A 14,989-nucleotide genomic window follows, 5' to 3' on the forward strand; every position below is an offset into this window, starting at 1 on the left:
TGCAAAAATCAGAAGCAAAACTGGAGTATGTAATGGGAAGAGGACAGCATGGCCAGGAAGGTCTCAGGCTGAGTTGAACTTGTTCAGCCTGGCAAAACCTGAGAGGGGTAGTAGAGTGGAGAGTAGATTGCTGCCTGTAGGAAGATCAAACAGGAGAAATCCAAACCCCAGAGGCATGCAGAGCTAGAGCTGAAGACCAAAAGGAAAAAAAGAAGTGTACTAAACAAAGGTACAAGAATGAGCGGGTGAAAATTAGGCTGGAAATGAGTCAAAACTCATCTCATAAAAAGTCGAGCAGTCAGGAAAGGTGACTGTATTCATTTGTACTGAGGTTCAGTGAGCCCAAGGACTTTGTTCCCCTTCTTTGCAAACAAACAGGCCAGCCGGAAAGAGATTCCCGACACCGATCGGCACAGAAATGCTGTGAACTGTCGTAGCTTGACGCGGCCAATACAGCTCTGGGCAAGGATTTTTCTGCTGGGGCTGTTTTCACAGTTTGGACAAACAGCCGCTCTGGAAGTGAGTCATGGTGCTACGTCCCTTCTGCTCCTTTTGAATTTGGGTGTTGTGTCCCCCTGGGAAGTCTGAAAAAAACCCTTCTTGAGATACTGTAGTCCCTGCAGAGCATCTCTGCAGAGCAGCCCATGGCCTGAGCTTGGATCTAGCAGGTGTTGGTCCTGCATGTTGGAGCCATGAAGAGCCCCAACTCATCCCAACTTTATTACAAAGACCTTCTCCAAACAGTGCAGATATTTTATTGCATAAAACTGGGTCCAAGGTCCTGTTTTCCCCTATTCTGAGGACACTCTACCCAGAGCTAGAAGGAGTCCTGGGCCTTTGATGTAAACTTTGGGACAGGCAAGGCTGGAGGACCAGGTCTTCTGGGGCAGTCAGCAAGAAGATGAGAAGGCTTGGGTACTAGCAGGAGGATGAGAAACCCTGAAGTCCCAGGAGTGATGGACGTCCATGGAGGAGTAGAAGATGACCTTGTGGCCATGCGTTGACAGGAGACACCTGGCCAGGGGGGCTCTATTGCTGGGGTTTAGGACAAGTAGCAAGACGCAAACTGGTCACAGCTGCCAGCCGCTGGCTGGGAGGGAAGGAGAGGTGGGAGGCTAGACCTGAAGGGCATTGAAATACATGCTGTGACTCTTTCATTAGGTGTGTCTTCTCCCTGCTGCCTCTTGCACCAACTCTTCCCTTCCATGCCCTTGTGCAGAGATCAGCTCGTCCCGCAAGGCACACCTTCATCACAACCTTGTGTTGGTCACCTTGGTGGTCAAGCTTGTGGTCCCTTCAATCCCTCCCCATGGCCCTGGGACGTTCCTCTGACCATGGTCCCTCCTGGCTTCTCCAAAGTGTTGGATGGTTTGGGGCTCAGACCTGACTCCATGGGTTGCTCCATCAGGAACATGACCCTTCCTTGTTGGTGGTATCTCACCCAGCGTTAGCAATCTTGAGTCTCCTGTATCTGACCCGATCATCTACAGTCCCTCTATAACCAAGGGGCCTGTTCTTCCACCGCTTCCACCTCACCAAGTCACTCCATATCCCTGAATCTGTATAATGCTGCATTCTCATTCTTTTGGGTTTCGGGGTTTTTACTGATATTCAAAAGTGGATTGAATAAATAAAATGGGTGAGGGACTCCTCACCCTGTTCTGGATGGGCTTTTAAGTGCGCTCCTCATTTTGCAAAGGTGGTTGCGTACAGTGCGGGAGAGCACCCTGCTTGCTCGCTCCTGGATCAGGAAGTAATCCTCACTTCCATGGGAGATTAGGGGAAAAGGTATGATCCTCCTGGGAATGCGGTGAGGGTGATGACACTGGGTGCCACTGCAGATGACTCTGCAGGGGGTTGTAGGGATTATAGGGGGCTATAGGGCTGGGAATAGGGATTGTAGCGGTTGTAGGGCTGGGAATAAGAGGAGTCTGTGCAGATGGGGTTAGGATGCTGGAGCCTACCCGGAGGACCAGATAGGGGTTATTCTGAGAAGACCTTGCTTGGAGACTGAGGGACTTCATGGTGCTGCATGGAGGAACTGGGACCCACAGAGGCTCAGCACAGTGAGCTGGGGGCTGTGGGGCACACAGGCAGGGGTCTCGGTTCTGCCAGAGGGGTCCTCTCTGCTGACCATCGCAGTGACTGCTCTGCTTTTCTGGCTTCACAGAACTGGGTCTTCTGGGGTCCTGAGGGGGCCTTGCCTTCGACATCAGGAGCATGGCTGCCTATGCCTCTGATGATGTCGCGGTGTCCTCTGTCTCCTTTTTAAGTGGCTTGTCTGCAAAATGAAGGAACAGGGTGGTACATGGAGGGTGCAATCCCCAGCCCCAGGTTGGGGTGCATCCATGCCAGCCAGGAGTGCAGCCAGCTCCACAAGCAGGCCAGGTGCACCACATGCTGTGGTCCTGCTCTTACCTGGGGAGCGTCCAGCCTGTCTTCCACACCTTGTCCACAGGTAGAGGACCAACAGGGTCCCACAGACCATTGCCCCCATGCTGAGCAGGCCTGCCAGCACCGAGCAGGACTGTATAAGGTCTGCAGGAAGAGTGAAGCTCAGAGGGGGTTGGTTGGATGGCCTGACCCTCTCTGCCCCTCTCACCCTTCCCTTCTGCTGCATGTTTCTGGGGACTTGCAACATCGTCCCTCACTGCCCTCCTGGGCGCTGGGGCTGACCCCTCATCGGCAGGAGTGACAGCTCACGCTCTGCTTCAGGAGGGTTGGTGCATGGGCACCCCACCCCTGTTGGGCTAATGCAAACAGAGTGTGACCACCGGGGACTCCGTGCCCACTGAGATGCCTTCACCCAGTTGGTCCCACTCCGCTGCCTTCCAGCTGCTGCCTTCAGGTGCCTCTACCCTGCCCACCTGACGGCTCCCGGCAAAAAGGTTTATGGCAACGCTTCTGCCTGCCTGGGAGGAGGCCAAGGCTGGGATGGAGATAGGAGCCTTTACCCCACCATGTGTCTGCACCAGGTTGGCCCTGATGCAGACGGAGTGGATGACGGGGGATCCCGGTGCTTACCTTTCTGCTCTGCACACACCACGCTGGCTGCCGAGCCCTGCCTGCACGGCCCCAGACCCATCTCTCTCTGCTGGCACTCCAGGAGCAGCAACTCAGTCCCCCGGCAGCTGAGCCCCTCCAGCAAGGCGCGGCCGTCCCCCTGCCTGAGTTGGGCTCCAACAGGCGCCGACTGGGCTGGCCCACAGCCCAGCTGCCTGCAGACCACCCCAGCTTCCAGCAAGCTCCATCTGCTGCCGCACACCCCATGCCAGGTAGCGTTGTAGAGCACTTCCACCCGCCCCGCGCAGGGACCGGGGCCGTCCTGCACCCGCACCTGCAAGGGGTCTGTGCCTGCAAGGAAGAGCGCAAGAAGGTGAGACGGCCCCTCTGAACCCACAGGGGCAGAGAGCCTCAGAGGGGTGTGCAAGGCACCCATGTGCATGGGGACAGGCGTGTATGCAATGTGCTGCCTGTGCCTGCTGCACCTTTGCTGGCTCGAATGCATAGCATGGGGACAGAGAGCCTGAGAGGATGGTGGCCAGAAGCTTGCGTGCATCTGCCCATGGGTCTGCACACTGCTTTGCACACCCACACACTTGCCCATTCTCCGTAGGCATCCTCATGGCGATGAGAGCTTCTGACTTGCTCCCGGGCATTTTTTTCCGGTGCCCTGCTGAAGGCAAGCCACCAGCACCCGTGACCAGGGATGGATTGCCTTACTCTAGCCCCTTGTACGAGATGCCTTAATAAGCAACGTCACCACAGGGCTGGTATCTGTGAGATGGGGCTCGTGGGAGACCCACACCCACCTCCCTGGTGGCACTTGACTCCTGTGTCTAGGAAAGGTGCGCCTGGATTTTTTTTTTTTAAGCAAGGCTTTGCCCATCATTGATGGGCATCATCATTGATGAGCTAGAGGGACATAGTCTAGATTAAATCAATGAGTTAGGTGCACAACTCCTGTCTAGGCAGCGTGGCATTTTTGCTCAACTCCAAGCCGAGTGGCTGGGTGAAAGCTGACTTCTGCTCTGATGCTGGGGATTGGGAAGAATGAGCAGAGAGGAGAGAGCTGGCACAGCCCTGGGGTAGAACAGCAGCTCCAGCACCTGTCAAGTCCCTCCTGGGATAGACACCAACCATCCTGGCGAGCCCGTCCCAGTCCCTGCAGCTTGGTGTTACCTGAGCACACCACGCCAGCATCCTCGCTGTGGCCACAGTTGTGCTCTCCCCAGCTGCTCAGCTCGCACTCAGTGAGGGCGGACTCGGTCCCCGTGCAGTGAACACTGTCCAGCCAGATGGGATCCGAACCTGGCCCAAAATGAGCTGAGCCTGGTGCTGACAGCGCCATCCCGCAGCCCAGCTGCCTGCACACGGCGGCGGCGGCATGGAGGTCCCAGGTGTCGTCGCACACGGTCCCCCACTTCTGGTCGTGAAAGACCTCGACTCTCCCCAGGCAGCTGTTCAAGCCGTTTGCCAGCCGCAGTGGGAGCTGTCCCGAAGTGTCTGGTTCTGTGAAGGGTGCAAAGGGTCATGTTCATGCCTGACTGTCATCCACGGCTCCAGCTGGGCTTTGCAACGTGCTAAGCCGCAGGAAAATCAGAGCATCCCTTCCGTGCGTGCAGACTCCATCTGCTACACTGACAGGGCTGGCTTGGGATTTGCTTCTCATTGGGGTGGATAAAGAGGGGTCGCAGCTCCAGAGCTTGGGGCTTGGAGCCTGACAAAGGGTCCTGGGGTCAACAGTGACTATGGGAGGGTCCTGGGGCCAGCAGTGAGTATGGGGGGTCCTGAGGTCAGTAGTACCTGGGACACGATTGAGCTGATCCTGCACCCCAACCCGCACGGTACTCATTCCAAATAACATGGACCACCTGAGCACACCACACCAGCATCTTCCCGGTGGTCACAGCTGTTGGATCCCCACGGCCTGGCCTGGCATTCGGAGAGGGCAGCTTCTGTCCCTGTACAGTTCACATTATCCAGCCAGATGTGGCCGGACCCCTGCCCGAAGTGAGCCAAGCCCAGGGCAGAGACGGCCGTCCCACAGCCCAGCTGCCGGCAGACCACCACTGCCTCGGCCAGGCTCCAGCCGTTGTCGCACACTGTCCCCCACTGATGGTGGTGCAGCACCTCCACGCGCCCTGCGCAGCGGCTGGGGCCATTCTCCAGGCGCAGATGAGCTGGTGTGTTGGTGGCTGTGCCTGCTCGTGACATGAGATACAAGGGGAGCATCAGACCAGGTCTCCCCCAAGGTGCTTCTTCTTGCCACCATGGTGAGACCCGTGCTGGAGGGTGCTCCCCTGTGTTTTGCACAGGGGGGTTCCCATGTCCACAAAGAGCCATTGAGGAATATCTAAAGTTTGGGGCTAAACATCTCTGCTGTGGGAAAAACCAGCTGTGCAACCTCAGAGCCCACGCACATTCAACATGAGCACAAGCAAACCATGAACAGCTGCAATCCTTTTTTTTAGTCCTCCTGGGTGGCCATCCATGAACCCCTCATGTGACCGCAGCAGCCCCCAAAGGGAGAGGCTTTCTGCAGACCCCCGTTGCCACTGCCCCTTCTTCAAAAAGACTTCAGCCCCACCCCCACCCCCATCTTTGCACAGCCCGTGGGCTACTGGTCCCCATAGCGTGGTGGGTTGGGACCTTGCTAGGAGCATCTAGCACCCAGTCCAGTGCTTCCCCTCCCTCCTTGGTGCCCACACGAGTGCACTTTTTGCGTGCTGCCCAAAAGGCATTGTTCCCTTCCTGTTATCCCTGCTGTTCCTTATTTTCATGGACCTGTGTGCTGAAGAGTGCCAGCATGGCATGTTGTAGGAGATGGGACAAGGGGGACAAGCACCCACCCAGGTGTCTGCTGCCCAGCCCTTGGCTGCGGCTGTGAAACCGATACGAATCCGATGGTCCCAGCAACCTGTGGCCTTTCCAGCTGTGGCTGGAGATCCTGAGGATGCCAGGACAGAAGAAGGAGGAAAGCTTTTTTCCTGGTGTTCATGGGGCACTACGTCTTCTCTGCAGGTGAAAGTGACAACCAAGGGGGCTCAGCACACCCATGTCTGTTGGGACAATTCTGACACCGGTGGATCTTCCAATTGCCGTGAGCACCTGCACCTCGACCAGCCACCAAAGCTCCAAGCTTTTGGAGCTCCAAGCTTTTGGCGCCTCACAGTTTGTGGCCATAAAATAGTGTTCTCTAGCTGATTGCAGCTTGCCAGAGGCAAGGGCATGGAAACCATCCTGTCTCTCGTGTTGGTGATGGGGAGGAGGAATCTGGGTGTCTCCTCCTGGCCGTTCCCTCCCCTGCCTAAGGCTGTGTCTCACAGTGCTGGCCTGCAAAACACGACGGGTCTCTAGTTCTGCCCGTGTCCCCAAAACACGCAGCCAAAGCAAGGCACGTGGGGTCCTGCTTACTGCGGAGGGGTGTGGTGTGCAAGGGGTCCCTGTGCCTCCCCCAGAGGTGGTTCAGCATCTCAGGAAGGTGGAGTTAGCACAGATAATATTTCCAAGCCTGCTTCCCAAATTGCTCCCTAGCCTGCAGTCCCTTGTATGGGACAAACCACAAAACCATCCCTTGCTGGGGCCGTGGGTGCTCTGTGCCACAGGGAGCTTTTGGAAAACTGCGGGGCACCACTCCTTGCGAGGGAGTTGCTTTGTGGACCACGTGTCATCATCCCCCTCCACCCCATGATTTCCACAGGGCATTACCTGAGCACACCACACCGGCATCTTCACCATGGTGGCAGTTGTTCTTTCCCCAGCCCTTCATCCTGCAGTAAGACAGGGCGACCTCCGTTCCCATGCAGTTGACGTCGTCCAGCCAGATGGGACCAGACCCTGCCCTGAAATGCCCGGCCCCGGGGGCTGACAGTGCCGTGCCGCAGTCCAGCTGCCGGCACACCACGCCAGCATCCTCCAGGTCCCAGTAGTCATCGCACACCGTTCCCCACTGGTTCTCGTAGAAGACCTCGACCCTGCCGGCGCAGCGGTGTGGGCCATCTGACAGGCGGAGGGGAACCCGCTGGGAAGCAACCAGGTCTGCAAGAGGGATACGGAGAGGGTCTGGTGTGGAAGAACAGCACCGGGAAAGGCTGTGTTGCTTGCATGAGCTTCATGGAGCCTCTGCGAACGGCAATGGCTTACGTGAATCATGGACGTGCTTCTCCTTTGGCTCAAAGACAAACCAAAAAAAAAAAAAAATCCAAGTCCAGGAGAGAAAATGCTCTGCAAACCCCCTTTTTGAAAGACAATTATCTTTAAAGGGGCTTCGGATATTTTTTTGCTTAGTATTCCCAATCAATGAAAAGGAAAACACTGCCGGCTAGACTGAAAACTCCGGGAAACTGTATGTAGAGAGCAGCTGCCAGCCACCCGATGGAAAGGGGTGGGGGGGTCTGTCTGTGTGCAGCCTGATGCTTTAATTAGTGATTTCCATGATGTGATAGAGCCTGCACAGCAAATTAGCCCACGGTCCCTAGCCAAGTGGAGCTGTGTCTTAAAGGAAGGCATTACATGGGCTGAAACTACAGCAAGAAAGGTAAATATGAGGTGTTTAATCGCCATGGCAGTAAGCGCTGGAGTGGCTGAGCCACTCTGGAATGCCGAGGTTGGGGTCTGGGTAGAGGCTGCAGCATCCGCTGGAGAATGGGATGCAAAACAAGGCAGGCAGAAGCAGAAAAAAAATAAGAAAAGCTCCTTGGCATCCCACTTGCAGCACAATTTGTCACCTCCTGGAAAGTCTTCGTGTCTGCACGTCGCAGAGCAGAATAAATGCTCCTGTTTGTGCTGGGGGGAAGAGGACTTTGTGCCCTTTGTAAACGAACTGGCCGGCCCTGAAGAGGTGGCCAAGACAAATAAGCACTTTCTGGTTTTGACTGTCACCGGTTGGTAAGGCTCCAGGCATTTCCCAACCGCTCTGTGCAAAGGCAGTAGTGCAGAGGTCAGGATAATTACCCCGCTAACGAGGTCTCCTTCCCCATCCATCGCTTTCTCTTCCTTTTAAAGTCTGGTGGGTCAAAGGAGGCTTTGCCCCATCCATCTGCAAGCCCAGTCCCCCCCATTCCTGCAGATCTCCGACCCCGTCTTTCTCTTAGGATGCTCCTTCCCCATGCAAGAGCCACTCACCGCAGAGGCACGCCAGGTAGATGAGGAGCCCTGCTCTGGCAAAGCCAGCCAGGTTGCTGTGCAGGGACAGGAGGCAACGTCCTGAAAACCCCATGCCTGTCACATACGCCGTAGGACAGGTGACCGTCCCAGTGCGAGCTGCAAGCTGAGCTGGGTGCTGTCACTTCTGGGAAGGTGGCGAGAGCAGCTTTGTCCCCTCCTCTGCAGCAACGTGCCCCGTGTTTGCCTGGCGCTCATCCCTCCTCCTACACTGACCCCTCCTCCCTGCTGTCCCCAGGATTTTGCCCTCTGGTTTTAAGTGGTTTAAGTGCCCCCCCCCCCAGCACCCATGTCTGCTAGGAGGCTCCCCCTGTTCCCAGCTGCGTCTGCCCTGTTTCATCCCCACCTCCCCAGTCCCCAGCCAGCTCCGGGCTGCGGATCCAGCAGCAGGAGGGTTTGCAATGCTCATTTACGGAGGTTTGCACCCTCGGGAAAAGCCGAGCCTCATCTTGCAGGTGTCCAAAGGTGAACCCCCGCTATACAGAGATATCCCCAGGGTGCCTGTGGAGGGCAAGAAGCCTCCTTTCCCCTGCGAAAATAAGGAGTTTTGACGGGTTGTGTACATTGAATAGCATGCTCTGGCTGGAGACTGTCCCAAAGTCACGTCGATGAAGCCATCAGGCATATAAAATGCACAGCCTATATTCTGGGAGTATCACATAATATAAAGAATAAGGGAGGGTGGTCCAGAAACCATGCCGTAGCTGCTGAGATTAAGCTGCAAACACGCTCAGGTTTTGGGCACCCCCGTTGTGTTGATTCTTGTCCTGAGTTTAAGGGAATTTGGGGAATTTACAGACTGATCTCTGAGGCGGGCGATGGTTTAGCATAAACCCCCCGGGTTTGTGCTAAACAACCCCATGCTTGTACTGTAATTCGGGTTTTCAGTGAATAGTCTTGTCACCTGCAAGCAGCAGAATGGGTTGTCACAGGGACTCTGGGATGACTTGCGGGCTTTTGCCTCCCAAGGCTGGGGCTGGAGGCATGGCTACGGGGCAAGGAGCCTGCCCGCACCCTGGGGCTGGTGCAAGGAAAGCAGAGCATCGCCGAGCCCTGGGACCAGGACACTGGACCGAGTGGGCTCCTGGCCGTGCCATCATCAGAGATGATGGAGCTGGGCACAGCTGCAGCCCCTTTCCCTTCTCAGCTTCTGGCCAGGGAGGAAGGTCACCCATCCTCCAGAGATGAGTCCTCTCCTCAAACCCCCTCCCTGGGCTGTCTCCACTCAAATCCAGCCTGCAGCCCCCGCTACACTAGTCACAATGAACAGCAGGCATCGACATTTCTGAGATGACCCCGTGGGGCACACCACCCCTCTTTATGACCATGAGATGGGAAACGGCTACATCCCACTCAGTCCATGCTGGGCTGCCAGCTCCCCAGGGCCACAGGCTCCCACGGCTGTGCAAGGCGAGCTGAACCAAATATAAAGAGTCTCAGCAAAAAAGCAGTCCTGAAAGGATGTTCCGTGCTGCTCCCAGCGGTGAACATGGCCCCGGGGAAGGGTTGCCTGTGCACACAGCACTGGCATCTTCCCCACTGTGGCAGGAGCCTGCACCCCAGGGCTGAGCCGGGCACTTGGAGAGGGCAGTTTCTGGCCCCACGCGGTCCACGTTGCTCAGATGGATACACCCTGGCCCCTGTATAAAATCCTTACTGCTTTACGGTGGAAGACGACCATCAATTTTCAGCCTTTTGTTGCTGCAAAGTTTAAGCCTTTCCTAAAGAGAGCTTCCCCCATCTTTTCAATTCATTGCTCATGCCAAGAAGAGGAGCCCCGAAGGCTTCTCTGCCCACCTCCAGCTCCCTGTAGTCTGAACATCATCTTAGGGGCTGCAGGAAGGTTTGTTACCCACCCCCACCCCCCCCAGTTAATTATGGTGTAGCCCTTGGCGTGACGCAGCATGGAGGCATGACGTCTTGCCCCCGTGATTTGCTTGCACAGCTACTAGTACCCTTTAACCTGGAAACATGAGCCTGGATAGTCCAACAGCTCCATCGTAAGCACAATGCAATAACTGTGAAGCCAGAAGAACCGAGTGAGTTGCATCCCTGTAGGCTTGCATACGATGGGCTGGGTTGTGAAGTCTTGCAAGATGTGAAATGCATGATGCTCATGAAATCACTGATGTCCCGGGTAAACAAATCATTTTTGGCTAGTAAGACAGTACACGGGGGGGGGGGAACCAAACCTTGCTCCACTTTCAGCATTGCTATCCCAGCAGCTGCATTTTGAAACCCAACCCTCACCGCATTTGTTCAGTGCAAGTGCAAAGGGGTTTGTGTGTTCATGCTGGCAGCGGTGGGAGGGTGCAAGAGCTTTGCAGGCATCGCAGCCTGGAGAGACTTAGACTGCAAGCCCTGCTGACATCCCTCACGGACCCATTTTTAAGGGTCCTTGTGAAGCAGAGACACGGAAGCAAGTTTGGGGTTGGGGGATGCCCAATTTGACCAAGTATTTGACCAAGAGATCATTGTGTAACTTACCTTTAACTCTTACTTTAACTCCTAAGTAAGAGCTAAAGGTAAGTTACACAATATTTCCCGCTGGGTCTGAGAAGTGTTTGATCCAACCCACCCCGTAAGTGGCACAGGAGACAGGGTCAACATGCAAACCAGGCCACGTCTGATGGCCTCCAGCCTCCCAGCATCTAGACTTCTTGCGTTAAGCACGTTCCCTTTAGCATCTGCTTTTAGACACATTGTTCACACTTTTGCCTCATTTCTCTTTGAACTAGTTGACAGCATCAGCCCCCCGCAACTCTCCCCCAGGCAGCAGCTTCCAGAAGCTCCCAGCCCTTTGTGCAGCCTCTGGACCTTGTACTTGCAGTACACCCTTCCTGAGACATGGTGACCAGCACTACACACACTACAAAAGATGTGGAAGAACCAGGGTTGTACGTCACAGCAAAATTATACCCCCTGCCTTGCCCTCAATGCTCTTCTTAGGGTTTGCAACATTTTGTTGGGTTTTTTTGGCTGCTGCAGCACACAGAAATGACGATTTTGGAGAACTCATTTGCAGCTGCCAACTGGAAAAGGAAAACATTCAAAGCCAGACATGGTGCACCATGAATTTCGTTGCATTGCATTGCACAGATGCATAGCTAGATGGCAGAAAATCGCCTTGTTATTCATGGGCAAGCAGTTGGAAACACTATCCTGTGACTGCCTCGCAGTCTCCAAACTTGCTTGCACCTTCCAGGGAGTGCGAAGAGGTCATGTATGTGCCAAGAGCTGAGCGTCACGAACTGTTCTCTGCAAGGTGGGGGATGCAATGGGAGAAGCCATCAGGATCTTCTTGTGTGGCTCATTTTTCTCGGCTGACTGCTCCCAGTGACTGTAATGGCAGCCCAGCACAGGTATCTGCACTTGAGCACTCGGGGTTTTTGCAAATGACTGAGGTCTGCACGTGCCAGCATCTCCATGGTTCAGCCCACCACGGCTGATGCAATGCGGACTCATCTTGTGCTACCCCTTGGCCTTCACATCTCAGCATCTTCTGCTGAGCTGAAGCATCCGAAATCTCTCATCCTTCCCTTCAATGATGAATTAATCTATTGCAAACTCTGCCTAGATAAAGGTAAAGAAGAGATCCCAGAGAATAACTTGAGCTGGGGAAAATCCATCAGCCATAACAGAGGTGGAAGAAGCTCACAGCTTGAAAATTTTTAGTATAAGTGGCCTGATGCTGGCAATTACATGATTTTCTCCAACACACCTGATGCCCCTCTCCCCGCAGCCAGGCTGTAGGACTCCCCAGCACCACCATCCCTGGACATTTGGGCTGCTACACGCCCTGGCAGCCCTTCAGATCCACTCCAGAGCCCCTGAGGATTCTTGCGGTTCTGGATCCGGCACAGGCAGCCAAGCAGCTCCAGCTGCTCTCGCAGACCCTCCGGGGCAGTCTAGCCCCACCAGGGCTGGGAGGGGGCAGGAGATGGTACTGGGGAGGGACCTAAGCTGCGCTCAGTGTTGTGGTCGCAACTGAGGAGTAGGGAAGGAGGATACGAAGCAAATCGCTGCCTGCCCAGAAACTGCCCCCACCACCACCCATTCATCTGCCCATCCTTTGGTGTCCTCCATACTGAACCTCCCCCGAGGGCCTCCTGAAAGAGCTCCCTCCCCCAGGGGATCATCACCGCAGTGATACTCAGGAGATATCCCATGGAGAAGTATCTCTGTTAGCAAGGGCCATTGCGTTATTTATCACCCCCTGGAGAAGGCAGCGTGACTGATGGGTCAGAAGTGTCAGTGTCCTGGGGCAGCAGGGCATGGACCGGAGTTACCCCCAGGGCCCATTTGCAGAGGGCACTGAAAGGGACTGCAGGGACAGGCTGGAAAAATGCGTGTAGGATCAGCACACCCCAACCTTGGATGTTTCAGAGACCTGTGCATGGGTGTCAATTCCTTTTTGCAAGGTGCCCTTATGACCCTCAGTGCCGTTAGACACATGCACTCAGCTACCCAGACCCCCATTTCTACCCTTAAAAAGAGCTCTAACCCACTCCTAACCCCTTCTTGCCACCTCCATGGGCTTTAAACACAACCTGAAGGATGGGCAGGTTGTAGGGTCACAGTTAGTGCCCAAGGAGATGTTGGGTGGTGGGTGGACTGCCTGTCCTACCACATAGGTGGCTGAATCTCCTGTCTCACCTCCCAGCCCTCTGCAAAGAGCCAGCCGAGCATCCCTGGTCAAATATCCAGGTTGCATTGAACTGGAACAACCCAGGGGTGTGTCCCGAACAGCTCATCCGCAGGGGAGATGAAGGAGCGGGAGGCTCTGCAGCAGCCTGAGATGACCACCCAGCAAGGGAGGACCCTGGAGCTGAACTCATCTAAACCGTGCCGGGAAGAGGCTGAAAAGGGAACTGTGCTTCCTCAGGGTGGAGGTAGGTAGAGCGTAACCCTGGGCCACAGCTTTAGGAACAAGAAGAAAGAAAAGCTAACTTTGCAAAGCCTGCTGCATCTCCATTACCCTCATTAGGGTCAGTAGGGGAATGACCATCACCCTGCTCATTAGCAGAGAGCGAGACCAAGGCGGTCAGGGGTCAGCACAGGATGTCCTCGTGGCCTAAGACAGAACTATTAATTCTGATGTATGTTTTCATCTCAAATTGCCTGAAATAAGGTGTGTTTCAGCTGACTAAGGGGTGTTTCTGCAGCACGAAAGGGACCATGTGTTGCATACCCCAGGTCATGGTGCCAGGACCTGGGCGCCCGATGGGACAAGACCTGCTGAGATAGCTTTAGGAGACTGGATAAGGGGTGAAGGATCCAGCCCTGCTGTAGTCCCTACCACCCTCCAGAAGCAGCCCATGGAGTGCAGGACATCTAGGGGTGTCCTGGGGCTCTCAAAGCCAGGGAGAAACATAAAGCTGGTGTTACAGCAGAAGCCCTGAGAAATGGAAACACACAAGTCAGTGTAGAGGACAGGCATGGGATGATAAGAGATGGGGCACAGTGGAAAGCCCAAGGCTATCAGCAGCTCACCGATCATCAACTTGCAGGCCTGAATCTGGACAAAAACAGTTTTAGGGGTAACAAAGAACAAGTACCCAACACAGAGAAAAAGCCCCATATACAGACAGTTTGAGTGCAATATTGATTTGCGGGCAGATAAGGGAAGAACAAAGTGTGAAGGTATGTCAGAAAACATGTGGATCCAAAAATGGAAGAAGGTGAGGCAGAAGAAGAAACCCCATCGACATCACACTCTTCCACAGAAAAAGCTTGGACTCCTAATGACCCACTGCCAACACCCCTTGCACGAGGAAGACTGGTGCCGTTGACCTTCAGATTGAGGGAACACCAGAAACGTGAGCATAGGACCTGGAAAAGTGGCAGAAACTAGGGAGCGTGTGCCCTGGGCAACTCCTTTTTAGTGCAATAGAGCCCAGGACCGACCCACATCCATGCAGGTATTACCTGAAAATTCCCAACATCACCATCAACTGGACTATGAAATGTTCACGCAAAGCTTTCTACAAATTTAACACAAAGAGTTACTACTCAGAGAAGCGCTTCCACAAGCCTTAAACGCTCCTCCGTACATACCACAGCCATAGATTGGTCATAGTCTTGTCTGGTCCTCCTTTGCAAGTGTCCTGCATGCTGTAGGATCAACTTTTACTCATTAGTTCTCCGAGCTTTTGGCCTGTTTGGGCCCTTCATGCACTCCTTGTTTCCCTTGGCAGATGCTTTCCATGCATCATGCAAGCCATCTTCTGTTTTCCAGCTCGGTCAGTCCTCTCAGGGCACTCCAGACCTTCATCTTCTAAACCCCTGCAAGCCAGCATGCATCCCGGTTCCTCTCTTCCCCTGCCTTGCAGATGTTCATGCTTTTACCCCACCACAGCAACCGTATTTATAACATCACTCGTCCTGTTTCCCTCTGGTTGGCTACCCATCTATTTTCGTGGTCCTTCATGAGCAGGACTGCCCTGCCAACACACGGCAGCATGCTTGCATAGCGTCCTGCTTGGCTGCTCGTAGTCCCATACCACTTGGGTTGGCACGAGCCGTGGTGGTACCCAGTGCTTAGTTCTATGACCAGAGCTTCTTAAACATCCTGCCAGCATCCCTCTGCATGGCTGACTCGCACCTCCATGCCTTCCAAGCCCTTCACAAGAAGCCCCTGTCCTCTGAGAGGCCCCGGGAGACTGATGTCCAAGGACACAAGGCACAGGAGCGTGTTTGGGAATACAGCAGATGGAAGAGGTCAGCGAGATCTAGTGGCCCCGTACAGATGCATCTAGTGAAGTCCTTGTCACGTTTGCCAGTCCCGTATCAATGTCCTAGAACTAGGGCATCTCGGATGGCT

At 54.7% G+C, this 14,989-nt stretch overlaps 1 protein-coding gene across 1 annotated transcript; it reads right to left on the bottom strand.

The window, feature by feature from the left end:
* Nucleotides 1-732: 732 nt before the first annotated feature.
* Nucleotides 733-8,291, bottom strand: LOC143169488 (CD5 antigen-like). Its single transcript, XM_076356898.1, has 7 exons — nucleotides 8,128-8,291; nucleotides 6,712-7,041; nucleotides 4,875-5,204; nucleotides 4,183-4,512; nucleotides 3,025-3,354; nucleotides 2,419-2,538; nucleotides 733-2,281 (listed from the first exon to the last, which is right to left on the bottom strand). Exons 1-7 carry the CDS (start codon nucleotides 8,219-8,221, stop codon nucleotides 2,229-2,231), a joined length of 1,587 nt encoding a protein of 528 aa, XP_076213013.1. The 5' UTR covers nucleotides 8,222-8,291; the 3' UTR covers nucleotides 733-2,228.
* Nucleotides 8,292-14,989: the final 6,698 nt, after the last annotated feature.

Source organism: Aptenodytes patagonicus, chromosome 20 (genome assembly GCF_965638725.1).
Source record: "Aptenodytes patagonicus chromosome 20, bAptPat1.pri.cur, whole genome shotgun sequence".
Classification (NCBI taxonomy): Eukaryota; Metazoa; Chordata; class Aves; order Sphenisciformes; family Spheniscidae; genus Aptenodytes; species Aptenodytes patagonicus.

Excerpts from the sequence above, each read along its gene's own strand:
- LOC143169488 (XM_076356898.1), bottom strand. The coding sequence starts at position 8,221 with ATGGGGTTTTCAGGACGTTGCCTCCTGTCCCTGCACAGCAACCTGGCT. Across the intron at positions 5,205-6,711 it reads TGCCGGTGTGGTGTGCTCAG|GCACAGCCACCAACACACCA; the intron begins GTAATGCCCTGT and ends TGTCACGAGCAG. Across the intron at positions 4,513-4,874 it reads TGCTGGTGTGGTGTGCTCAG|AACCAGACACTTCGGGACAG; the intron begins GTGGTCCATGTT and ends CACCCTTCACAG.